The 27,814-nt window shown below is 35.9% G+C and overlaps 1 protein-coding gene across 4 annotated transcripts; it reads left to right on the forward strand.

Annotated features, from left to right (window-relative positions):
- The first annotated feature begins 227 nt into the window (after nt 1-227).
- LOC114524007 (protein ABHD15-like) lies at nt 228-27,645 on the forward strand. Of its 4 annotated transcripts, none has more exons than XM_028545108.1 (6): nt 228-357; nt 12,188-12,293; nt 12,522-12,612; nt 14,555-14,745; nt 20,566-20,746; nt 25,389-27,645. In XM_028545108.1, the coding sequence occupies exon 6, from the start codon at nt 25,645-25,647 to the stop codon at nt 26,827-26,829; it is 1,185 nt and encodes a 394-aa protein (XP_028400909.1). In that variant the 5' UTR covers nt 228-357; nt 12,188-12,293; nt 12,522-12,612; nt 14,555-14,745; nt 20,566-20,746; nt 25,389-25,644; the 3' UTR covers nt 26,830-27,645. The 4 variants fall into 4 exon arrangements, with proteins under 4 accessions (XP_028400909.1, XP_028400907.1, XP_028400908.1 ...); XM_028545106.1 differs by having other exon boundaries at nt 12,540-12,612; XM_028545107.1 differs by lacking the exon at nt 228-357 and adding an exon at nt 3,857-3,874 and having other exon boundaries at nt 12,540-12,612.
- The last annotated feature ends 169 nt before the right edge of the window (nt 27,646-27,814 follow it).

Raw genomic sequence — 27,814 nt, forward strand, 5'->3', positions numbered from 1 at the left:
ACGTGTACATGCTTCCAGCATGAGTGTCATCCTTGTGATATGGAGTCCTCCTCTTCCATTTGTTCACGTGACCTCAAGCCTTGCGCGTATACTAGCCCCTCGAAAAGTGCCAAAGGCGAAAACTGCAGGTATGCATGATTATGCAAATACCATTGCCGCATAAGAACCAATCATATATAACAAACAAACACGACAATTTGACATGCAAATACTTTTGAACACAATGACAAAACTTTTACGCCAGCTTGAGCCACACAGCAAAGCTGTGTTAGCCTCGCACAACACAATCAACGATTAAAATATATAACTTCAAATTTACCTTGGAAACTGGCCGAGAGCTTAAAGCCGTCACGAATCGTAAGTAAGATATACGTGCCTAATTTCACTCACATATTCGACAGATATTCTATGACATGTTTTGCATTTGAATGCTGTCTCTTGAAATTATAAAAGCTAGTTGCCGGTGGCCGTTTACCCGGCTATAATTTTCGCCGAATGACTTGATATCAGTGTGTCGGTAGCCTTTGCCTTAAATCTATGTTTGTGTATGTACGCTGCATTGATTGTGTGTGTGCCGACATCTAAAAACCTGCGCGAAGACCTGTAACGGTGTTGTTGATACTGAATAAATGCACCGTAGCGAATTTTGACTTGTCTATAAATTAGAATGCGTTCATATTTATACTTTTTTTAACTGGATATTTTTAAATATATCATTTGAAATAAATTACACAAACTGTTTCATATAACGCTGTGTATTGTAACGGAGTGAGGTAATTACAATCGGGCATAAATGGATGCATTTTAGTGGCAATTACAGCCCTTCGTATAAGTCGGTTAACTGCCGGACGATATCAGTCAATATTTTACACAATTTAACTGAATTGCAACATATTCGTTGTGTTTAACTGCGCTAAAAATACAATTACAACCAATATAACACATTATGTATATTGTGCTCTTATTTGAAGTGACAGGAAATTTACTTTAGCGCTGAGTATATTTAGTAGTGCTACAAATTGTAATGTATAGCATTGTCATACATTATGTAGAATAATTAATTTGAGTAATTTCATTAACTTTACTGTATTTAATTGACTGACGTAAATTAAACTTTATTGCTGACGTTTTAAAGCCTGCTATAAAGTATTTATGTCTATAATGTCTCAAGCACCGAGCCATCGCCAAACAGCGTGAAGTTTTAGCGTTCCGGGTAACGACAGAAGATTTATTGTCGGGTGGAAATTCGCTTTCGGTAGACACTGAAACAAGAAAAAATTAAAACAAAACGAAACTATTTCGTATTTGTTTTCTAGACAAGACACTTTCTTTGTTGCCATGCATTCATCATTCAGCCAAAGTCCGATACAAACTCTCAGGCTATGTCTGTGTTTACGACTTTTATTATTGTATGTATATTCGTATATTAGGAGTCTATAAACATAACAATATAATATCTTGGAATATTATAAAATATATTTAATCGTTGATGAAATTTGTCGATAATTTGATTGATGTTTTATTAATTATATTCATACGAAGTAAATTTTCCATTCATTTAAACATTCAGACTATGATAAACTCAGTGTCTTCCTGACTAATTTTCGACTGTATTTTTTTCTTTCTCAAACGAATTACAGTACCAAATATTGACGTAGGCTTTTTAATGTCTATAGTACTTGTCCAACATCTTCAGACGAATTTCGCTGTTGCAAGCCACAATGGATAAAAATTATAACATTTTGTTATCTAATCATTGAAACAAAATTAACTCTAAAATTTCTCCTTCAATTTGTCATTAGCAAGTAGCAAGTATATATAGCTGTTTATAAAGGGATTAAATTGTCTGGGCAGTTACTGTAACTATATACATAATGGATATTGTTTGAGATCCGTATATCGTACAAAATCCCATGCAAACATTCAAATGTTGTTGATGGTTAATTTCATGTTTTCATTGCATGATTACTCGAAACTGCTGAACTAAGTCTTTCATAGAATTTTGCTAACTTGCTACTTTCGCAAGAAAGGCATCTTTGTTGCATATGCAAATATCATCGGCGTGACATCACGTCGAATAACGAATCTTTAAAAGCGCAACTATATTAGCATAAAATATTTTTACTGATAAAACCGGAATGCATACAGAGGGTTGATTAACATTAATAAAGTACATCTACAGGGGAAGGTTGTTGGGGCACTTTGTAAAAGGCTGTCTGGACAGTATATTTGTCAAGAAAACCCAATTCTTCTCAGTATAAACTAATTTCTCGAGATGCCTACGTAACCGCAGCAGCTGTATATAGTTTCAAAATCCAACAGAGGACATTATTTTCACCAGGTGGAATTCTACGAACGAAGTTTCTCTCAATTTTCTTTTCATGAAATTTTTATACGTCGATTAAATTATTTTTTCGTGTATATCGTAATTTGCGTGCAATATATTTCCTCTGTACATTTCAATATATTAAATGATGGGGTTGATAAATCGACTGATAAAAAAGTCGTTTGAGATTTGCCGCAATCGCTGGGTCAAGAAAATTCTATTAATTTAATTAAGGCCGCTTTTCCACTATCGATATTTCTCACACGAAATTGTAAATCGTAAATTGGTACATCGAGAGGTCTGAAAATGTAACATGTCGCTTTGCGCAAAGCCATCGCTGGTGATAAAACTCCGATATAAAAATAACAAGATATTAAAGTAACTAAGTGTGTCAGATGTCTCTGGATATCTCATCAACATTTTTTATTTGTGGTGAAATTCTGTGCACAGTTTAGTAATAGATTATAATTATCTATATTCAACTCATAGGCGTACGGGCGCAGTTTCGTTTGGGGGGGGGGGTTGGGGCAAAAAAAATCGCCCGAATTTTTTAATTATACAATGTGCCCGAATTATAACTTTTGCCCCCTGTCCCTTGTCTCGTACGCCTATGATTCAACTTTTACCTCCACTTTACAGGAAACATTGTTTCTTCGCATCGTGTTGCTATTTACCTTTAAAAATTAGATTACGATCCGACTCGAGCTTAAGATTTCTATGACGTGAGCTAATTATCCATGCAATTGCGAGTAATCCGATTGCTTTAGTAAAAGCTGGTCAGAAGACAATACTCTAAAACCGATGATTTTGTTTTTTTATCATTTTTTGTTTCTTTGTTTTGTTATTCAACTAATTGTTTGTGTTTTTTTGTTTGGTTCAAAGATTTTGTTGTTTGTTTAATTAGCTATATTCGCATTAAGCTTTTTTAAGCTTTTAAGTACTTCATGAAACTATGTATTATCTATTTCAATTATTAGGTGTATATAACCGTCAACTTCCCAGTACGAAACGATTTTCAAATTTGCCGCTTCTCTTTAACTGAACGAATCGACATTAATATTCATCTTCTTTATGCGCATGCGCATTTGTCAGCAAAAACAGTCTCAGAACGTTACAGTTGTAATTAATTCTAAAATCGTTATTTCTTTATTAGGTTAAGCCTATAGAGCCAATATAATCCCACTATTATAGGCTTTGTGTAAATTGTCGATTATTTAGATTAACAGTCTCTATTATATAAAGACCTGTATCACTGCCTTATATGTATAAAGTATAAACTGTCAGTTTCATATATGAGTATAATGACATAAGAACGAGTGGGCAGAAAATCCTGACTTTGGGGGCTTTGATTAAATCGACTTTAATTACCAGAATCTTTCCGCAATTTTGACAGTGTTTACTTTGGAATGAGCGAGCGTAAACTTTGCATCGAATGCATGAACTAAAGTTAAAAAGCATATTAAAGTGCGTTTTGAAGACAAGCGTGTTGGTCCATCGTATTTTATTTCTCAAATTCATTCCTCTGGGTTTAAACTTGCTCAATTTCAGGTCAGTTGATCATAGTTTAAGTTATTTGAAACATACGGATCTTTATTATTAAGCTGCTATATATTATATATATAGCTATATCAGTATATGCTTATTGATTGAAACATCTGTCAGTTTTTCACATCGCAATTATTTTTATGAGTAAGAATTTGCGTGATCATATATACTCACGGCTTGAGATATAAAACAGAGTGAAAATTTACAGTTTTCAAAATCCTTTATGGCGGTATATATATTTCGACAAAATATAACGGCATATTTTCTGACCTCATGTATGCATGCATGCAAATTTTGTCGCGTTTAAATAATTTGCATGAAAACTAAACACAACCGCGTCATTTCGTAAATTTACTGTTTAACTAGCTTTCTGTTGGCGATATTCTGCAGAACAGATATTCATATTGATGGTTTATCGTGTTCTATATAAATTTACCTGGTCTAACGAAATACAACGTAAGCTTATAAATAAATATATACATCTGTTTTTAATTTGTTCTGTCGTCAAATCGTAACGGTACAAGAGCGTTTACTCTATCCATTTACGAATTCATATATAGCCTTCATCGGATTCGCGACTAGTGAAAAACAGATTCGTTTAGAAAGTACTGTAGTATGTTTACAAACCGTATTTACGCCCACTAGAATTAAAATGGGAAAAAAACATGAAAGATGAGGCCATTGCCAAGGATTAAAACTGTTGTATACGGCGAGGTCTTTTATGTATCGGACAGGATTATTAGATTAATAGATTCGCTTAGAAAGTACTAGTCGAATGTCAATATATATATATATATATATATATATATATATATATATATATATACATATATATATATATATATGTATATATATAATATATATATTATATATATATATAATATATATATATATATATATATATATATATATATATATATATATATATATATATATATATATATATATATATATATACGCACACTACGTTTAAATTAGGAAAAAAACATGAAAGATGAGGCCATATTGGATTAAAACTGTAGCTATACCCGCGGTGAGATCTTTTATGCATTGTAGAAGATAATAATATAAGATGATTAAACTCATTAAAGACTTTAAGCCTTCAAATTGGATTTCATGCGAGCGAAATTTGACGTGTACATTGTACAAGCTCTGCTAATCCAGAGTGAATGCGTTGTCAGACGCTGCTTATTTTAATTTCTTAAAGCGAAAGTTTCCGACAACAGGTGTAATTCAAGTGCAGCACAAATAACCTGTGTCGTATATACGTTATCGACCTATAGCTGTTTAAAAGCTTTTTAATGGTACGGTTTTGCATACTGTCGAGGCATAGCCCTAAATTAGCCAATGCAGTTGGATCAACATCAGTAAGCCTCTTTGTATATAATGGCTTGTCAACAAAAAAATCAAACATCGAAATTTTTAATGAGTTTTGGGCGGTATTATAACTGATATATGAGACAAATGTGCATGATATCGACTAATTTTTTCACGTACGGCATAAAAGTTGTATACGGAGAATCCTTATAAATGTTATATCCAGTTTGAAAGAACTGGGTGAATAAATCGAAGGAACTTCGTTTTTCCGCATAATTTAGTATGTATTTATTGAAATTATCAAAATTCAGAAGGGTTAGTTTAACATTTTCCGTGCGCAAGAACTGAAACGTTGGCGTAAGTGGAAAGCAGCCTTAAAAAAAAGATCCAGAGTGTTCCACTGAAATTAGCAAATTTGCTTAGTTAGGCTGCCAGAAATGTTGTTATATGAGAAAGGTAAAAGAACGGCATACAAATTTACTGAATTTGCATGTATATATACATGCAAATTCAGTAAATTTGTATGCCGTTATTCAGTAAATTCAGTAAATTCAAATTCAGTAAATTTGTATACACATTGGTCCCCGAATGAAGAGCGCGAGGAATTGAAGCCCCTAGGCTAGATCGATAGCCTTTTTATCCCCACAACCTTTAAGCATCATTTGTCGTTATTCATTGGCGATGTTCCACAATTCATGATCGGCGACTATATAATGAAGTCGATTTGTTTGTTAGATATAGACAGAGCAAATTTATATACTTTTTTAGCGCGTGTACGGAAAATCCCGGCAACCATTTTCGTGCTAAGTGGAAACACGCATGTATACATATTAGCTTACTAACTCTCCTGACAAAGGCCCTCAGGTCGATACGTCGAGAAGTGTTTTGTCTATTTTAAGCAAATATAATGTCTAATTTGTCTATTTTAGGCTAATATAAATCCCTAGTTATATTGCATGGAACGTATCTATATACATATTAGACTATAAACTTATAAGTTGTAGACTATATTTATGTTATGTTTAGTATGAATACACTGGAAAAAATGAATGAATCATGTGCAACTCAAAAGTTCACTTATATATAGATTGTATTCAATCTCTATACAAAAGTGGGGGAAACAAAAAAATGGCGTGAAATTGATAGACTTTAGAGTCTAATTTCACTGTATAAATTACTCTAGCTTTACAATTTATACCTTATTTCCTCGTTATTTTATTTTTGCTTCAAAACAAAGAAGAATTTTGCAAGAAAAACAACTTATAACTTGTCTTGAAAAGTGGTTCATGCAGCAACTTGCTAATAAAATGTATGCATGCCAAGAAAAATTTTGGCCGGTTTCTATTTTTTCCGTTCGTCTGCCGAACCCATTTATCTCTTTGAAAAACTCTGCGCGCGGTAATTGTTTTCAGCGGGACATGCATATGATTTGGATCAACTATTTTTTTAAAATTTGCTGTCTCCTCCCGTTTAGTGCGGTTATTTTGAATATACATCCATATTTCCCGGCCTCGTTGTCGATATAAACAGTGCACTGTAGCTATAGGTGGCTTCAAAATTCGCTTTGTCAAACCTTATTCCTTTTTTATATAAAATCGACGCTGTGTCCACAAGACAGCGCGCGGTCGGAATAAAGACAGTATCATTTAATTGGAGATGGGAAACAAGCCTTTTTTTACACGCAATTAAGTTGATCACTTAAAATGACATATGAGCCGCCGACTTGAAACACATATACAATTTCCTTGCAAAGATAATTTGAAAGCGTTTAATGAAGTGAACAAACACATTTCCATATCAATGCTATAATACATGTAATTAAAGTTTTTCGACGTGCTATTATTAGACAGATATTAACCCAGTTTTAGAAAATACGATATTAAGAATAATTCGGGGTTATAAGGACTGAATTCGACAAAAAAGTCCCGTTGTTGGGAAAGAACGTATATGTTTTCGTGAAATGGTTCAAGAAATAGACCTTTTCTGTAAGCATATACCAAAGCATATTCACTAAATTATCGTGGACGCCATCTTGGATGTTTATTTTGAGATCGTTCATATGTCCGTGAGAGAAAAAAAAGCAATAATTACAAACTCGATAAACGAGCAGCAAGTCTGTGTCTCACGCTGAAAATAACCGTATTCATTTATTTGACTTCATTATGACAGGGTTTAAATAACAAAAAATAACTCGGTATGCACACGACCTTTTGATCTCTTCTGTTTACAAATCAATTTTTCGAAAACATGTTTCCCCACAAATTACTTGCAATGAATAATTCAATATGAAGAAATAAAGCGGAGGGAAATTAAAACTGGTGCCGGAGAAACAAGTTTAGCGTTAACTTCACGACATTTCCAGACGTGTGTTCGTAAACATAGAGTATATCTCAAGATTGTGGGATCGTCGGAACGAAAGTATGTTGTTAATTGAAATGCTCGCGAGAATAATCGCCTCACGAAACTTACAACTGACAATTCAAATGATATACGCAGAGTTAACTACTAAAAATGCATGCTGTGTGCATATTTGATAACATTATAACCAAAACCAGATGTCGTATTACATAACAGTGAATGATAGCGCTAACTCTATTTACTTTATCTCACTTCAATAATGTACGCAGACGAAATATTTTGCGTGGGAATTTGACAGCGTTCCACACATATCTTTGTTTTCCAAACGCGATAAACGCCTTTCATATATAGATATATCATACACCAACATATATTTAACAAATCTCATATTGCTGTACTATGTGTTTAGTACATAATAATCCGTAACAGTCCGTACATCTTAGATTATGCTATGAGAGATTTCTTACCAGGCCAAATTCGCGTAATTTTGAAAACAAATTTTGGCTATCAACATATTTACTTTTTTTACCTTTTCTCGCGTGCAAACAAATTAAATAACTTGAGAATTATTTTCGTCATATATAGCTATATGGACAGATAGTTGAATATACAAAAATACCCCAAGGCGTAAAGCCTGACATGTACTTATGATGGACATATAGCTACTTATGGTGGAGCACAAAATATTCGTATTTCTGAACGGTTGGTGCAAAGGTGCGCTATTAAACTCATGTCATCATCGTTAGTATAATTATTTAAATATGGAGGCTGTATATCAAGCTTGCGGATATATAGTTATAGCCAGACAGAAAAACAGACTATCGAAAGATAGAAGCATCGTATAGCTACTTGAACAGCATAAAGTGTGTCTTAAAAAAAGGCCATTCTTTCTGATATGTTCCTTTTGTGACGTTGTTTCAACAGCTATGCGCTATATATACCTAACTTAGGAATGCGTAGGCACTATTGTTTTGACTTTTAATCTCCAGAGGTGATTGTATAAAGTAGTTGTACTCACAGAATTGGGAATCCAGCCGTGTATTTGGGTAAGTTTGTACTATATCCGGGCTCAGGGAAACGCAAGATCTTTGACAAGGTAGCCATCTTTGCTAGGATACCTCGTAACCGAAGGACTTAAAAACATAACATGACTATTAACTGCATGAGCTATTTCTTGTCCAGATTATAATAATCTAGCAACTTCAATGTGGAGCTAGACAGATAAACACGGCCCTCAGAGGATTATAGCATTTTTTAAAATTTTAATGGCTTTATTTGAAGTGTTAAAAAAAGTTAAAAAAAGGGCATAGTATTTCTGGTGCCGTTGCATGGTTGAACGATATGCCGATTTTCTACAGAATTCTTTTGTGCATTTTTTGCCAAAAAGTCAAACTTTTTTTTAAATTTACCCCCCAAAATATCAGTGTTTTACCACTCTTGGTGAAATGAGACATCTTAGAAGGCAGACTAGCAGCATGTAGCTATGTAGCTATATGAAAAATTCTTATATCTGGATTCCGAACATTTCCAATACACATGAATTCCAAAAGATGTCTTCCGTGACTATTATTAATTCGCGCAAACAAGAATTTATAGAAATTTTCAGCAAAGAAATCATATAGTTATAAGTATTAATATCAAATTCTTCGTGTGTTGGTATAGTCTAGTCGAGTGCAGACCGAAATTCTCGTAGGATTATGACACATATTTAACTTAAACAGCATATACAACAAAACTTTCACATATTTCGCGTTGCACCTCAAATGTTATCTCACAACTCTAGGTTCGTTGTTTAATTAATAATTCCAGTTTTCAATATGACTTCAGCTGAGCGTAAAGCAAAATTTTCGAACGATTACATCGAGTGAAACTTAACGAGTATATCTCAACTGAGTTCCTACCAATAGTACGTGTTATTTCACTTGGAATATATTGATTAATTCAATAATTTAAGAGTGCAGTTAGACAAGCTAGACCGATACTGAACGAAATACTCGAGAGATTATATTTCAGACATTTGACGATTGCAGTGTGGCAGCTTTTTTTGAATATATGAAACAAGTACGGACGTATATAATTTCAATTCATATATAAACTGCCTGAAAATAGGAAAACCTCTCTGGCTCTCGAATATTGTTTCAGGAACCTTTAGGTAGGTTTTATAATACATTAGACTATAGTTTTGCTTTTCTGACACGGGCCAGCCCTTATGTCGAAACGTTGGATATACTGAGAGCATAATCTATCGATTTCAATGAAAACTTATACTTGAAAGGATTAAGGTGCTCATCTCATATAACAATGGAAAGCTGATGGTTTGAGAATCATGATATAGCTACAGGGTTTTATCATTTTTTTTTAAATAAATTCAATCTTGCATTCATTTGGATTGAGTATAGCTCGTATGTATTGTGCTTAATTCTCTGACTGTACATGATATTCTGGATTGAAAAGATTAGTTCAAATTGTAAACAAAGGGTTTGTTTACGTTTCGCTCCGGATAAAACGCCTTTGAACTAATTTAAAGGTGTGCTATGTACTACTATGCGATTTTTAACTTTAATTATAATAATTAAAAAGATGATTGTTTAGAATTGCGGCTACTGATTCGTCAAAAGAGAATTCGGATTATCAGTATGGATTAATTACCTTAAGCGGATTTTCAAAATGGCGGAAATTGAGTCGGTCGGCAATCTTGCAAAAATACTGTAGTTAAAAACACGTGAAAATCGATAAAATTTTGCTTAAAATTATATCTTGGTAAAAACTACGTTGTAGAATTCTGTTTTCAAAACTTTTTATTGCATAAAACATCGCTTTATTCATTTCAATTACCGTTTGTCGAAATATTTGTTTACGTTTGTGAAAATGCGTTTTATTCTACAACAGATGACAGATGGGTAATTAACGGGGTTTTCTCAAATAAACATCTTCATTATACTAAAATAATTATTTGCCTTAGGCCCTGTTTATGTAGTGACTCCTTCATAAACTTGCACGATAAACGATAAAAAACATCATGTATTTGTCACTGTGTGTATCACGATGCAACTGATGACCTGCATATATATTTGCGAAGCTGGAGTAATGGTGAAGCGTATTCATGGCGGGAAATATGTTTGTTAAGAACTTCCCGTATCTTAACATTGACGTGCGTGCGTGCATGGGTGACGTATTTTGATAGGGGTACTCACTTTAATTATCAAGTCACTTAACTTCAATACGGAGGTAGATGATGAAAAAAACATAACATATTACGTTAATGTCTTGAGTGGGAAAGTTCTTAATTACGGGCGCCATATTGCAAAATGCATTGGACGAGCACAAAAGAAAAACAAAGGTTCTAACCGAATTCACTACGTTGTATTGTATTATATATTGTTTTCGAAGTACAAAGAGACATTGTATGCTCGTTTTTTGGCGCTTCAAACCAAATGGTAACTAAAATGACCTTAAGATGATGTCAGAAATGTTTTTGAAAAAAAGCATCAACATTATTCTCATATAACAACAAGTTTCGAGGGCCTTTTGAATCAAAACAAGAAGCCGAAACGGAAATTTATAGAATTATCAGTCCAAAATGCATTTCACTTTATTTCCCGCCCGGATATTTTCTTGTTTCAGCGGGAAAATATGCCGTAGTGCCTGATAACGTTACTATAAATAATAAATGATGATCAAGGAATTGTATATCACAATAATTATACAGTATATGACTATATACTTCTGTATAACGACAAAAGCATTTTGACTGTGCAACATAAATTCAAAGTGGAAGATAACACCGGCGTCAGTATTGCATGTTGAAGACGCATTGGAAAGGACCGAACACATCATTTTCACAACGTCAATTGCATTGTAAAATTTAACGGTGGGTCGCGAGTATCGAAAGTTTAGAAATAATCATTGCATTCAAACACCTGCGGTCAGTTTATATGGAGAACTTTGAAACTTCACAGCTGCAGTTTACATGTAAATTTTGTCGAAACCATAAAGTACATGCAAGCCTGCTGTGCTGTCGACGGAGTTTAATAATGTGGTCTAAAAAATATATCAGATTTGCCAATTTTGCCCACTATGTATCGACCCTGCTTCTTGTAAAAAGTGAATAGATTTTCCTAATCCATTTCCCAGTGGGACGAAGAAAATAATTATGTTTATACAAAAAAGTCGATAATCTCATAAACGTGCAGCCATACATGGATCAAGTCGAATAAAATATAACAGTTACCCATTTAGGTAGCATATTGTATATGAACTTGCTTTAATCAAGTGGTGATGTGCTGTTGTAATATGGAAATTATTAAGCAAGAAAAACTCTTTTTTTGTGATACATCACTGAAAAACCGTTGGAATTGATGCAGTGTAATATTATATAGAGGTGGATAGAAGTCTTTCCTTCGACTATGATGGTTTTCCAATCGTGAAAATTTAATTCATATATATTCGTGCAGTCTTTAGCGCTGACTGTTCAGTGTTTGCTTACAGATCAGTTTTCGTTCCCAATTTCCTCCTCCACCACCTACCGCACGCGCGGCATGTTAATAAAATAGACCGTACAATTGATATATGTATATTATCACTGACTTTAGCAAGAAACTAGACCACAGTAATTATTTGTCATTTGTCTATTACATCCAGGGCCGACTTGCAGGTGCACAAGGACAGAAAAACACTGCTGGTGAAACATCAACAATCTTAGCGGAGAAAAATACAAAACATTTGTCCCCACGTCAATAGATTAAAGGTAACCGAATATATATACATATATATATTTCAAGATTCCCCTTGGCCGATTAAGATACATCCTTTATCATGCATTTTATCTCGAAATTAGCTATACAACGTGATGAATTTATAAAAAGTAGCAGGGCTTAACAGTAATCTTCCGATCAAAATTCAAATCAGCGGTGGATACAATGATTTTGACAGGTTTTTACTCGAAGAGGATTAGTTCTTTTGTTTTGTCTGTAAGGTCTCATTTCTCAACCAGAATAGCGGCTTCAACACAAAAGAAGATTTCAAGTCCCGAGGATAAAACCAGAAGGTCACACCGCTTTGCACCGGTAAGAATCTGTCAATTAATCGAAGCACGTATGACTCTGGTGAAATATTTTATAAAACGGTTATAGAAGATAATGTAAATTTTGACTCATCTTTGTGAGCAAGTTTCAAAATGTATTCATGTAACTTTTCTTGCATTCAAGATTTCAAAGAATGGCGCCGCGCGGCACATTCGATGCCATGCATTTGTGCATTTAAAATTTAAAATTCAATTTCTTTCCTTCGAAATCATTCTTTCAATTGTGAGTAAACCTCTTGCACTTTCGGTCTACGAACATTCCTATTGCATAACCGGTCAGTAATAAGAAAAGCTTATACAGCTTTCGTAATTTGTATCTTCAAATAAGTTACAACTTTTAAAACAAACATTGCCATATACATATATACTCGCTGTAAAATCAGAATATTTTAATGTTTAATTAAGGGCTGAACTTGCAAGGACTGAATGAATAGTTTCTACTCCGTCGTCGTTTGCGAAATAACAGATCGCGAGAATAATAGATCTCTCTAGGTATATATTCTGCATCACTGACAGTTGACACTCACTAAAATATAAAATGTTAATCTGCAGGTTTTTCTATACAAAACCGATTCATATATTTAAAAGGCTCATCTGCAAGTAATTTGCATTTCTAAAGGACTCTTATTGTCAGTAAAAGCGGACAATATACTGATATATACAGTATATAATGCCGTGTAGCGACGGCTTTATTTTAAGATTAAAGAATTTATTTAAAATATTTTTTTTGCTCTGCTTTTATTGAGCACCCTTCTGGTCTATTACAAACTAAATTTTGAATATATATATATATATATATACATATAAGAATTATTGGCGAGACGAAGTTGAGGTGGATATTCCCCGATAATCAGCGAGCCTAAGACGAATAATTGTTTTAGTATTTTTGCACAAGTGAATTGACACAAAAACTGCATTTGTTCGCTTATCTCTTTGTATGAAACGTCCACAAAACGACTAGCCGCCATTTTTAAATTTGTTATATTCAAAATTGATTCATTTACTGATATATAACATTGCAACAACAATTAGGAAAGCTGTACGATCCTCTGACGCATTATAGATTAGGAACGCTCTTGTATTTCACTTTTGACTGCAAAATTATAAATATTGAGCGTGCAAAGTGTGATGGGTTGGCGTCAATGCAAATTGAGGGAATAGATTATAGATATTTCTACATTCATATATCAATTCATTGCAAACATAGAAAGGGCAGGTTACCTCTAGCCCCAAAATTAAAGAACCCAAAATGGAAGTTGCAAGAGAAATCATGAAAGAAAATCGTATGCTACAGAATTGGAAAGGATCCCCCCCCCCTAAATTTTGCTCCGGGAAACAAAAATATTTCTGCAAGGCTTTCAATGGTAGCAGCGAAGCACAAAGCTGAGATATGATAAATTATATAGATATTAAAAGAAGATGTAATAAACTGCATGTAGGCACATCCATGCACACGTTTCAATATCCGGTCAGTTTTGAGTACGCCGATTACAGTGTCGTTGGCTTTGTAACACCTTATTTTCACATGCATGGAATGAAAACAACAGTTTCCGTATAATTCGATTCATTCATTCTAACATTTCCAATGATAGCAGTTGTGGAATGGGAACTTTCGTTCAAATGGCCGGTGAGAAATTTGTTTCAATTGCAGCTGAAAGCTTGCGATCTACAAAACAACAGAGATTGGCCACATGACAACAAATTTGAAATGAAAAAATATTTGCATATAAATCAAGCGTCGATATTGCATGAATGATTTTGTATCACCTTGGCTAAATGAGATTTTCGAACTTAATTTTCGCCATCGTTTCGCGTTGCCATGGCAAATCGGCGGTTGGCGTTGCACGCGATCGTTAATTCATTTTCAAAATGTCAACATTCTCAGAACGATATGAAATAAATAACCGATTTTGCTTTCATTTTAGCGGGACCTCAATTCCTTTCATTCGAGCGCCCTGGATTACCAACAACGTTTAAATCAGTTTTGAATTGAAGATCTTGGATTAAAATAATTGGTCTGTAAGATTCATTGATCTCAATTGAAGCCAGCTTGTTGCCCTTGTTGTAGATTTATCTGTACGGGGTTATCAAGAGTCAAGTCAAGATATCAGCTCAGGTATTTGTTTTCTTCTATACAATCCTTATGTTCGTAGTTAGATTCGATAGGTTTTATTAAATCACAACGTTTGACAGTTGTTTTCATTACAATTTCAATATTTGACAAGAAGACGCGACGGTAGTGTATGAAAGTTAGTTTTGCGATGGGAAAATATTTACAATGCGACGATAATATATCATTTTGCTGGCTTATTTGATAACGCGCGCTTGATAACGGTATATGCTTTTTCCCACCGGTTGAGGAAATTAAACACAAGAAAATAACATAAGATTCAAGAAGCCATTGCAACATTCAATGCAACTCGGCTTTAAGCCGGTTTTCCACTACGCGAAATTTCTCGATTCAACGAAATTTTTCGCTTGATTTTCTTTTCAATTGCGACCGGTGAAGGGAATCCGCTTCGGTCGAACTCTGGCAATTGAAAAGAATATCAGACAAAAAATTTCGTTCGGTTCAAAAATTCCGCCTAATGGCAAACGGGCTTTTGGCCCTCCTTAATTAGGCTCAGGCGGGATTACTGTCGCCCGGTCGCCTCTAAGGAATCGGAATTCTCACCGCAAAACCTGAGTCTTTATCAGTGTGTGTCCAGGTTAAAGGACCCAAAGCTTTGAGTAACAAATGTAGGCTAAATTGCAGATACGTGAGGGCTAAAAATGTAGGCTAAATTGGATACGCGGATACGTGGATTCGCCGTCTTTATCTTACGTCATATATTTCTCATGACTTATTAACTTATGCTTCGTTCTTTAAAATATTAAACGACTGCGTATCCACGTATCCACACAAAACTTATAGCTACATTTTTCTTACGTCATATATTTCTCATGTCTTATTAACTTATGCTTCTTATCTTACCCATTCACGCGCCTTGTTTAGAAAAACTAATTTAACAATGTATCCACGTATCCATGGTATTTAAAAAGCATCGTTAAAAAGATTGCGGGTATTCTGCAATCGCTCCCAAATATATACATGGTGTACGTCACGTACTTCCTTCAAACATATGCTTCAAACTAACTTGATGATAATGTATTCGCCATGAAGGATCTTATTGCATCTGAATTGCTTTCAAACTCGCGATGCGGCTTCAGGCTACTCTACTATACGAAGTAAATATGTAGATCGTTTGGGTTCCCACATGATACAAATTGTTCTTTTAAAACCTGGGGAGTGTATATTAAAACCTGGGGAGTGTATATTAAAACCTGGGGAGTGTATATTAAAACCGACGAAGACTAAACAAGGGCATAAAATGTATATCCACATTCAAAAGTTATTTTCATTGCTTATTTTCTTACAATTCCATCAACCGAAAAATCTTAACTGTACCGAGTTTGACAATTTGAGTTGATTTGTTTTAATTAAATGCAAGTTCGGTAATGCGGTTGGAAAAAAGGGAGTTCGCGCGAAGATTTACTCAAATATGCGACTTTCAAACGTGCACAAACTATTTTGCGATCTGTTGGAAAATGCACACATATTAACTTCTAAAATTTCTGCCATTTCGATATAGAAGACCGAAAAAAAACAAAATAAAAATGCCTTTGTTTTTATTTCCGCCTTTTCCTGTGTATTTATACTGCATGGGAAGACATCGAGTAGAATGGTTAAAAAATCATTTACCAAAAATTGACGTATATGCGCTTTAATGAAATGTGTTATCAAAGGAAATAAATCATTTTTTGACGTGGCATGCAGATATTAATCTAGTCCTTGAAATGCCATTGTCGAAATTACTTCCCAAATAGACTGCATTTTTCCTTTGCCGATTTTGTCTATCGAGCATGTTTACAATTCCACCTTATTGAGTCTCAGGTCGAGAGTTGATCGACTGATATCAGGTTGAAGAATAAAATATTTTTACGGCTATTCCATTCAACCGCTGTTGAACAGCATGATTTGGAGTTCAGTCATGCAGCAGTAGCGGCGATCTTTAGCTGCAAATTAGTCCACAGATGATATCACGCGTTAAAATGTGTTTCAATTTCCATTCGTCCGCCATCTGGAGTTAGTGGAGTATATATAGGTCAGCCTAGTTCAATATATTCCGGCCGGTCCAATGCTTTCCCAAATGAGCTACTATGAATCAAAGACGGTTCGAATATGTGATATTTCGGATATCAATCTAGTCTCTTCCATATATCCGTATGTCTTAAAGTTATTATGATTTTGTGCTTGATTCTATCGCGTTTTATGAACTAGATTTGACGCTACGCTATGGCTTCGAGATTCGTCATATTGACGTGATATTCGTAATAATTCGTGATATTTCGTGATATTTCGTGCTGACGCCATCGAGTTCGCAGCCGTCGCCCTTGATATGACTACGGCATTTTGAGAAAACTTTGCAGTCCTCATGCACTACGACTACGTGTTTTAAAAACAATATTAGTTGATATTTTTTCGTTTTCTTCTAGAAAAATAGTTGAGAGAACTGTTTACCATGACCGTGGCTTCGATTATATATACTTTTTGTGATGCAAAACGCAGACTATCTGCGGAATATTTGATGGTATAAACAGATGTATGTTTTAGTGGGCGCCAAGGTAGCTAATATCAGTTATCAGGCAAGCCGGGGTGACGTACCTATATATGCGGCATACAGCGTCCGTTTTCGCGCCAGGATGACGTATCTCGCAGCCGTAGCTGAAATCTAAATCTTCTTATATATATTGTGTCGCCAACGGGCGAGCCGAAAAATTTTACTTGGACGAACATTGGCCTAGCAAACCAAAGGTCGCTGGTTCAATTCCCACCGTACTTAGCCGGTGAAGGAATTTTTCTTTTGTGTTTTTCTGTTGAAAGGCGGGTTTCCACTTTGCGGAATTCAGTCTGGATCGAAAATTTCCCCTTAATTTTCTTTTCAGATGTGAATTCGACCGAAGCAAAATACTCGACGAATAACATTTAGAAAGTAAAAGAAGCGAAAACATTCGTTTGATCGACTAATTCCTCTTATAGTGGAAACCCGCCATTATTAATTGGCAAAAATCCGTCAAAATAGCTGAAGTCTATGGCTCATCGACACAAGATAATCCGTTATATATTCCCACGAAAGGCCGATAATCTTTTAATTTTATTACGGTCAATGACGTCAAGGCTTCCCCAGATTTGGTAAAACAGAACGAAATCAGATAGTTTGATGTCGACAAAATTATTGGAAGATTGTTATAGTCCTGTCGATAAGTTTATCAAGATCGTTGCCATTGTTCGAGAAGATTTAGTTAAACTGAACTTGGCTTTCGCTTGAGAAATGAGACGGCGTATAGTTCTAGAATACGGTTGGCGTTTTCCAATCTTGTGAGCGTTGAATATTAACGTTTGAGATTTTGGCTTGTTCATCATTTAACGGGAGTAAATGGTGAGTGATTGATCAACAGTTACATGCAAAATGACAATGAAAGACTGCTTTCTCCATTAGGTAGTAAGAATCTTCCGCTTTTATATAATAATTTATAATTTTTGCTCATCAAACTGAACAAAAGGATAGTATATTTAATTCCTGTTTGGCTTTAAACAATGGATGGGGGGGGGTTTCCGTTTTTTTAAAATGAAATTTATATATATATATCCTCATATATTGTGCGTAATATACATTAATGTTTGTAGAATATAGCAATCTTTAATCTTTTCTTTTCTTTTATACGAATGCAAATCGACATTAACATGCAGATGTGCATAAAAGGTTCTAGAATTTTCTGTGTAAATTTGATTCCCTTTTTGACGTATGCGATTTACTCACCTCGCCGACAGAATCGAGATTATTAGCTTACGTGTTCAAAGAATGTATTTGATGCTACTCTGGAGTATGCATGGACCGTGTGAATATTTTCTTCCCATGCGTCAGAATGTTTGCCGAGACTTGTGTAAGAAAGCTATATAAATAAAATCTCACAGGTGGCCTAGCAAGCTGGAGTGAGATTTTACATAATAGTGCTTTTATCACTTATTCCGAAGGAAATGCATGAGACGATAAAATTGTGTACTATATATATAATAGTGTCAATCGTCGCTCGATTCTTTCAACACAAACCACGCATATAAGATAAGGACGATTCTCCAAAAATCTGTCTTCACCAGTTTATCCTGCCTTCTCGAGACGAAACAAAAGTATCATCAGACGTTATTCATATCACATTATAGACGTTATTCTAAAAGCGCCAACAATCCAAGAAAACATTACGTGCCCTTTGCAACCTCGTTCCCAGGGTGTTTAATCGATAGGGGGGGGGACGAAAACCCGAGGTACGAGGTTGTGCACTTTGTCGCTCGCGGTTTGGAAAGAGATGATATCGAACCCAAGTACTTGTGTGTTTGTCGAGGGTCGTGGACCAAATGTCGCGGATGATAGAAGCTCGTTCAACATGATGTGTTTAAAAATGTCGATTTGTTGCTGTTCAGTTTACCGCAGTTCTTTTTATTTGGAATTTGAGAGCATTAATTTTGTTACTCGAACATTGGCGGCCAAAATTTGCGTGGAAGTTTGACGCGAGAAATTTTTCGGCAATTTGTCAACATAATACGTGTAGTCTTTTTTATTCACCAGAATATTCTTTCACAAGTAGTATTCACTGTTTTAACTTGATATATTGATATATTTTAAAAGTTATTTGATATATATATTTTTGTTGCTAACGAGTGGGAACAGTAAGGGTGCAAAATTCGCTATCTCAAAATGAAGTGAGAATTTTATAATGGCAGGGAATTTCCTTTTTAAAACACAGTCATGTCAACACCACGACGTATCTCATTAAATGCTTAGGCTGATTCAGAATTTTCAAAATGCTGCATGCCTGCAGATCAAAATAAGGCTTAGAATGCTTTTCCGTACTTTTTTTTTAAATATACTTTTACATTAACTAAATATTAGGGTTCGCTTGCTTCACTTGTACGAGCTAGGAACACGCGTCATACTAACCATTGCGTTGATTTGGCATACGTGCATGTATATCAAAATTTGGCTCCAACCTCTGAGACCTACAGACTCTGGACTCCTGGGGCCAATTGTATCAAGCCCGTTTAGCTTAAACGGTGGTTAAGTTCAAAATATAAAGCAAGTCTATCGTTTTATTCAACAAGCAAACTAAATGTTTTTAACCTTAATACATAAATACTGTTTACAACTACATATTCAGTGCATAATATTCAAGTTGACTCATTCAAGAAAGATGTAAGAGTGTTATTTAATGTTGACTTATCCACCGTTTAAGCTAAACGGGCTTGATACAACCAGCCCCTGAGCTCCAAGGACGATTGATATTTTAAGTTTAAGTTTTTCTCACGGTTAAAAGCAGAAGACTAAGTGCTTAACACTTAACATTGAGCACTGGACGGAGCGTGGCCTTCTGTGGCAGAAAACTTTACATCACTTTACATCAAAAACAGTTTGCGATAATTGCGGAATTTTTTTCACCGCTAGATTTTGAAGAAAGATAATTGCAACATTTAGACATTTTAGCGAACAGTTATTTACCATACAGAGTTCTCACTAACCGCCAAATGAAAGGTCGAACATCAAATGCATTTTTGTTAATTTATATGCTCAAACCTTCTCAAACAAACGCGGTCATGACGCGCAAAAGTGGAAACGCGAACGAGCTCGTATATCAGATTAAATCCGCGGCTTGTATATACATGTGCGTAATTGGCCCATCATATGGCGCGCGGTACATCACTCAAGGGAAACCCGAAACGACCTCAAGTCGTGAACCACAAACGACCCAGCCAGCCGATGTAGTGAGCGAGATAAGTTTCACAAAAACACGTCGAGAGCGTTTACTTATTAATGTAACGTTTGTTTCATTTGTTCGTCCTTAGACTGCTTGATAAAATGATTCGCTCTTGCAACGCTTGAGGAACGCATTGGCGTCGTACGGCCGTTGTTCAAACTGGATGAGAATTCTGGACGACTTCGCACTCGAATTCAGACACATCGATACGGGCTGCGTCTGTCTGAGTTAACAGGATTGCCATTGTGTTATTGAAAAGGCTATTCCGGGTACGTATTGTGTAAACGTTGATTTAATTAGGGTGAGACGAAACTGCTGTATTTTGCCATAATGCTGATAGCAATTGCCCACAGATGATAAACCGAACGCCGGTCCGCAATAAATTCAAAATCGAGCGTCCGCACCTGATTCGCATTAGGGATTTTTGCGCTGTGTAGGTTAGCAACAAACCTCTCCTATGGAGAGAAATGATGAGATGAGATTTGATGAGATAATTGTCGCATTCTCTCGAGGTCTAGTAGCGCAGGAAAGAGTTTTTATTTGGTCCTTCCTTACTTAATCAGCTTTGGAGCTGGCTATAACGGAACGGAGGAATTACTATATCCCAACGCCAATGGCTCTCGGGCCCAAAGATTGCCGAGTAAGCTAGCCTGCAACAGACATCATCAGGGCTTTTCCTTTAAGCTTTGATATTTTTCATTCAAAATCTGAAATAACTAGTTTTGAAATAGTACCGTACGACAATTATTACATACAGTACTGAAGTATTCGATTGTATTATTAAGCAAGCGATTGTTATAATTAGCTGGAACTTTTTTTTTAACTCTTGTCAACTGATCTCACCACGTATATTAAATTACCTGCAGTTTATAGAGCACATAAGAGTATGACGACTAAATTTAAGACCAAACTGCTGCCTGGAGACTGTAAATTTTTTGCTTCAAGTGCGCTTGAATCGTTCATATCGCGTGCGCCTTTGGTGAAATCACAGAGTCTCTTTCACCGTCGCTAAATGCTGACAGAACTCAAAACTGCTTTGGCCGCTACATTTCAGAGGCGTGGAGATTTTGTTATTTGACTTTTAAACAATAATAATGGGTCACGAAAAGGTCTCGCCGTCTGACGCAATCCTTCCAATATCTTTCTGAACTGACCGCCGCAAACAACAAATGATCTATTGGTCCGCGGCTCTTGATCTGCCACGAAATATTATTTATCTATTTGCTCAGAGACGTCGTGGTGTCGCGATAATGTATTCGTCTCCCTAAAATAGAGAGCACATAATGTACGTTATATAAAAACTCGCTTTTAGACACACATACAGGCTTACTTGTATAGCAAACTTGCTATAGAAAACATTGCTATTGAACATATCTGTGTTATTATTTTTTATATCATCAAGAAAACATCTGCATTTGAACTGTATTTATCGTAAAACGATAAAACGAGGCTTAGAAAAACGAGATTTGCACTTGTAAGTTTGTCTGCAAAATTCAACGTCGATGTATGCCTTTCGGAGAATTGATATGACAATAGGTCGTTTTCTTGCGTGATTTCCTGGAAATATTTTCCCGCGGGGAACTTGGGCGCTCAAAAATGTATTGGATTGCATCTCATTCATTCGCCGAATTTTTTGCACTAAAATTGTCCGATTTCATTGAAATAAGCAACAATAATATTAATACGGACTTCACCGCTTAACTTAAATTGCCTTCCGTGCTGTTCCACACGTTCGTCGTTTTCCAAACCACAACATTTCATCTCTGAACTACCGCTAATGATATCCCTGGTTACTAAGATTTTGCATAAACTTTTGAACTGTTTTAAAATACGTGGTATGTACATCACGCTGCAGTTGTATTTGAATGTGAAACCGTTATAGATCTTGAATGATAATCCTCGCTTCCAGATTTGTTTGGATAAGGTACTTTTAAATTTTTGATCTGTTATCTTTTCACCCGGCAGCTGAAGCGGGATAAATCTCAGAAAAGATTACTATATTTGCTTATTCGTTATTTATGTATATGCATGCACTTTGGCCTTTGTCTAAATGTTGGACGATTCTGGCCCCATACGACCCCAAGGTTATATATAGCGAGCGGGAGTTGACTGAAATATAGCTACATCACCTCGAACCGGCCTTTTTTAAACGAGAAAGCCGTACAATGATGGCTTCGTGAAGGATTCCTTTTTCGGAATGACGTTTTATATGAATAGCATATGCTAATGTTTGTCGACCGTCATCCTTCGATAAAAATCACTGTATGACATATTTTTGGATGGCTTGCTAGATTAGCTGAAAAGGATTAGGATTTTTTTGAAATCCATGCATTATAAGGACATATTTAGAAAAATCATTTCTGCCAGGCATGATCTGTCAGATTAAGATCAATATTACCCAAACTCTCATGCGAAAAACCCATCATCTTACACCTGCAATACTTGGAACTCTGATTTGAGTTTTGTCCCTTTCCAGGTAAATCAAAACTTCATCTTAATTTGCATGTAGTTAATGCCTTAAATCCAGTATACCCAACTGAAAAACAGGCGAAATGTGATTCAATATTTCGACCCTGTCTCAACTGATATATTTCAATCTTTATTAATCCACAAGGTAACATTGTATTTGTTGTACAAGAAGTACTGATGAAGTACGAAATGAAAATTCTTTTCCATCAAACAATTTCGAAAATTAAACATCTTCGAAATTCAAAATCTGAGTTATTCAAACTAGGAACATACAAAGGAAAATTTTGGTTACATATTCTGCCGTCCATAATTAATTTATACTTTCATATCTTGTGATTTTTTAACTAACCCTTGTTTTCCAATTAGAATTACAGCAAATTTAAATTTGAATCGTTTTTGAAGATTAAGAAGGCGTTCGGACCACTCTAGAATATCTCGTGCATCTTTATTGAGAAATTTCAAAAAACTTCCAAACAAAAGAACTAAAATGAAACAAAATTCGCATCTCAAAACAATTGGAAAATCTCTACGATCGACAATTCTTGAGGTAATCTTTCTGAAATTCCCCCATTCATGCGGGATCAGTCAAGATCTCATGAATTCATGTACGCCTCTCGCTTGAGATAATCCCCTTAGGGATTTATCATATAAACAAGAAAATCATCACAGCTGAGAAAGTCTGATAAGAAAACTCTTTTTTTCAAACAAAATCGCAGATTTAAATAGGTCGTACTTCAGTGGCCGACTATTTGACACCTTCAGCCTATATATAGCAATTCATTTTATTTTAGTTCGTGGGTTTTTCTGATGTTCAGTATAACTTTTAACACTCGAATCAGTATTTATTCGATAAACCGTTGTGTACGTCAATAATGCATGTATATTTAACATAAACACGGCAAAATCGGACAACAATGTGGCGGGCTTTGTTTGTGGTTGAACTGAATAAATCGCAATCCCCGAATTATAAAAGATGAATGATGTGACTATTAAATATAACAAATAACAAAGTATTGCCGGTCACTCAGTTTGGGATATTTGTGTCTTCAATGAGATCCCTAAGGCTAAGGTAACATCTTTGAAATGGCCATGCATTAGATTATCTCTCTGAGACCTATATACTTGTGCGAAATTAATGGCCAATTTGCACACAGAAAGAAAAAGTAACTTTTATAGCGAATAAAATTGGAATGTTTGAGCTGTAAAAAGTTGTGGAACTTGTGTGGTCTTGTCAGTCTATATAGTTCGTAAATTTTGTATGCATGTGCATGCATTCCATCTCGCGTGACTGGTGAAAATGAACATTTTTTAGCCGAAAGTGTGATTCGATTGTTGCCACGCAAAATGCAAATATATACAAAACCACACAAAACTCTAGTGGACTCTACTATATATGATACTCTATAGCAGCACTATTTTCATCTAAAATGGCAGTGCATCATCAGAACAAAAACTCTGCGATTATACTCCTTGATTTTGTATTTAAGATGCTTTTCCAGTGTTTATTGGTTTTGTTTCTCGACATTAATCGAAGCTTTGTCCATAGCTGAGACTATTTATCGACAGATTTTTTTTTCTCAAAGAAACATTTTGTTTGAAGTGGTGGGAACCAAGCATATAAATATAACAGCGCACCTTAGTTTGTAATACACACCTAACCTTTAACCTTTGTTTTCAATAACGAAGGTCCCACACGGCTTTCAAGATATCTGTTATTACAATAATTTACAACAAAAGAGAAAATTCCTAAACATTTATCACACAGCAAAAGTACGCAAAAATAATTGAGTTCACTAAAGGTTTCGTTTATTAAATCTGTCTGCATGCATTTAGCCATTAAGTGCTGGAACGCGGGCGCTGTCAGAGTCTCAGAGATGTTAAAGAGTTAATACTCGTACAATGATTAATAAAATTGAAAAATTCGCATCCTTGTCCAGCGACGATGATTTGAACGGTTATGATAGCAAGTTGATTTTGAATATGTTTTGAAGAATAGAGCTATCTTGAAATTTGAGATGCGATTTAAAGCAAGAAAGAGTGTAAATGTTAAACCTTTTTCACTTCTTCTTTGCTGAAGTTGTTTCTTTCTTTCAATTTAAGTAGATTTGCGGTGATAAATACATATTTCCCTATATTTCCCTACCTTAATCACATATATCCCTAGGGACTCCTGCATGTTCTATTATATCAATACACTTACTTTGTGTTTATTAGTAACGTGTTTAAAACGATGGAAAGCTGTGAAAATTTAATTATGAGGCTAATTTTCACATCAGGTGTTCGCGCTATCTAAAATGCGCAAAATAATCTTTGCTGTCAGTCCGGCTGACCGCAAATCAGGCTCGACCGAAAATTGAAAGAGCCTGTGGAGGAGGGTCACTCGTAGGCAGCTGTCAGATGTGTTATTTGCGTCATTTGATAACGATGTATTTCCTTATTTAGTTTCAAACCTTGCGTGACAACTGGCAAAAAGGCTGCTCGACTCACGGAGCGCAGATTTCAGTCAGTGTGCGTTTGAAGGGAATCTCCTGAGAGAAAACGGAAGTCACTCAAGTATCCCTATCGATTACGAAACGGAATTTTTCAAGCCTTCCAGCAATGACAATAATGCTGTAAATCTCAAGTCCTCAATCAACACCGTACTTGTGCATACAGTAGATAACCTTGTTTAGGTTTCGGCCCAGCCGACGACTGCCCTATGTTCTGTCTTATACTGGCAATAATCGTTTTGGCCGTTATTTTATTACTAAAGCTCAAATATGACAACAATGGCGCCGAATTTAAAGGAGAATTCTACCACAAGCATTGCAGGCTTTCACAGTTCCTTCTTTCCAAATGGACGAGCATAGCGGAGCCATATAGACCAACATTCTGGGCTTTAAATGGCAACGTTCAAACGCTTTTGCATCTGCTCTGGCCAAAAGCGCCGATTCGCTGGCGAAGGGAGTATTTGCAACTAGAGGATCAAGGGGTTGTCGCATTGGACTGGATTTTAGCGGATAATGCTGGCGATTATGCGTTGAACCCGGCCAGTCCGGTGTTAGTTATAATACCCGGGCTGACCTGCGGTGTTCATGAAGTCTCACCGTTATGTCTCCAGGGTCAGAAGTGCGCCTTTCGCTGTGTGGTCTTCAACCGCCGCGGTCATGGAGGATCTGTGCTGACAACCGCCTGCTTGCAAAACCTGTGCGAGGGCAAAGAGCTGGACGAGGTTGTATCCTACATACATTGCACTTTCCCTTGCGCGAAAATCGTCGCGGTTGCGTATTCGACGGGCGCTTCGATATTGCTTTCGTACTTGGAAGAGACCAGAAAGTCTCCTTTATCCGGGGCTGTATGCATCTCACCTAGTTATGAAATGGATAAGGGTTTGGATCATAGCCTACCGCCGATTTACGATTACATAATGACGAAACGCTTGGTGTGTCTCCTTCGGGAGAATCCCGGGCTCTCGGGCGCGATCGACTACGAACCAGCGCTTCGGAGTTCCACGATGCGGGAGTTCTACGAGCGAGTTTACGAGCCCCTGATGGGAATGAACGGCTTGCGATGCAGTTTTGAGCATCAGTTGAACAACAACTTCAATATCTCTCGTATTCGTGTGCCAACTTTGTGCATCAGCGCTCTGGACGACCCCATCTGCAGCGCGGACTGTATCCCTTATAGCCTGTTCAAGAATTCATCGAGTTTCTTCCTAATGACCTGCAAGCGAGGCGGGCATTGCGGGTTTTACCATGGCAACGGTGGTGCCAGTTCGTGGGCGGACAAAATGGCGTGTTCGTTTCTCGATGCGATGATTCATTTCAACGTACGAAAAGCAGTCGAGAATTCCGGACCTTCTTTGTTTGCTCAAGTCACAAGGGACCGTAGTTACACACAGTAGGATAATATATTTAATTGGCCTGTCAAAATGAGATCAAATGATATGATGCAAAGTTATATTTAGCCCTTCCGGCTAAATCTGAACGCGAGTTCTATTTAATTCCCCGTCCGGTTGCATAAAAAGTCAGAGCTAAAAGTTAACCGAAGTTGCGCAACCAAATTCAGAGATTTAAGTTAAAAAACTTACTAAAAACTACACACTTTTTCACTAAAGTTTCTTTCACACTGTTAAACGGTCCTATATTTTTGGTTTTCAATTCACTTCTGACGGATGTTTTATAGTCTTGTTGACTTGCAACGCATACATGGGCAGCAAATCAACCCAATACAATGACTGCCTTTCCAATAATAGTCCAGATTCCATATACATCAGAAGAAAATTGCATGACTGAATTCGACAAAATTGGATCGTTTGAACAGATCCTTGAGCAGGAATAAATAGTCTATAAAACTGGCCTAGGATTTTCAAAAAAAGAGCGTTCTTAGTGACATATAGAACTCTTATCAGTGACAGTAATAATAAATGATGGCGACATATGTCAACCAGCATTTATATCGCCGGACTGGCCAACCACATCTGCTAAATCATATTGACACGCACGAATTCGCTGGCAAAAATCACGTTCAAAAATTCAATGTTGTTTTCAGCTATACCCGTTTTCCCTATACACACGAAATGGCAGGTTAACTTGCTGTAAATTGTAACATTCAAAGATAAAAGAATCAGGCGTTAGGATTCCACAAAAATGCCTTTTTTGAAAAAGAATCAGCCCGGTTAGAGTCATTCAATCATTTTTCGAATATCCAAAACGTTCTTCAAAATTTTTTAGCTTCTGCTCGTGATTGACTTGTTTTCAATCGCCTGGCAAATATATTTTCTTCGTAAGCGCACTATTTTCGTACCCCGACAAAATCAATATAGTCAGTATTTCTGTATTGTGTCACTAGTGCATTGTTCTTCTTAAAAAAATCTGTTCCTGTACGTC

Source organism: Dendronephthya gigantea, unplaced genomic scaffold (genome assembly GCF_004324835.1).
Source record: "Dendronephthya gigantea isolate DGI-Jeju-01 unplaced genomic scaffold, DenGig_1.0 000029F, whole genome shotgun sequence".
In the NCBI taxonomy this organism is placed as follows: Eukaryota; Metazoa; Cnidaria; class Anthozoa; order Malacalcyonacea; family Nephtheidae; genus Dendronephthya; species Dendronephthya gigantea.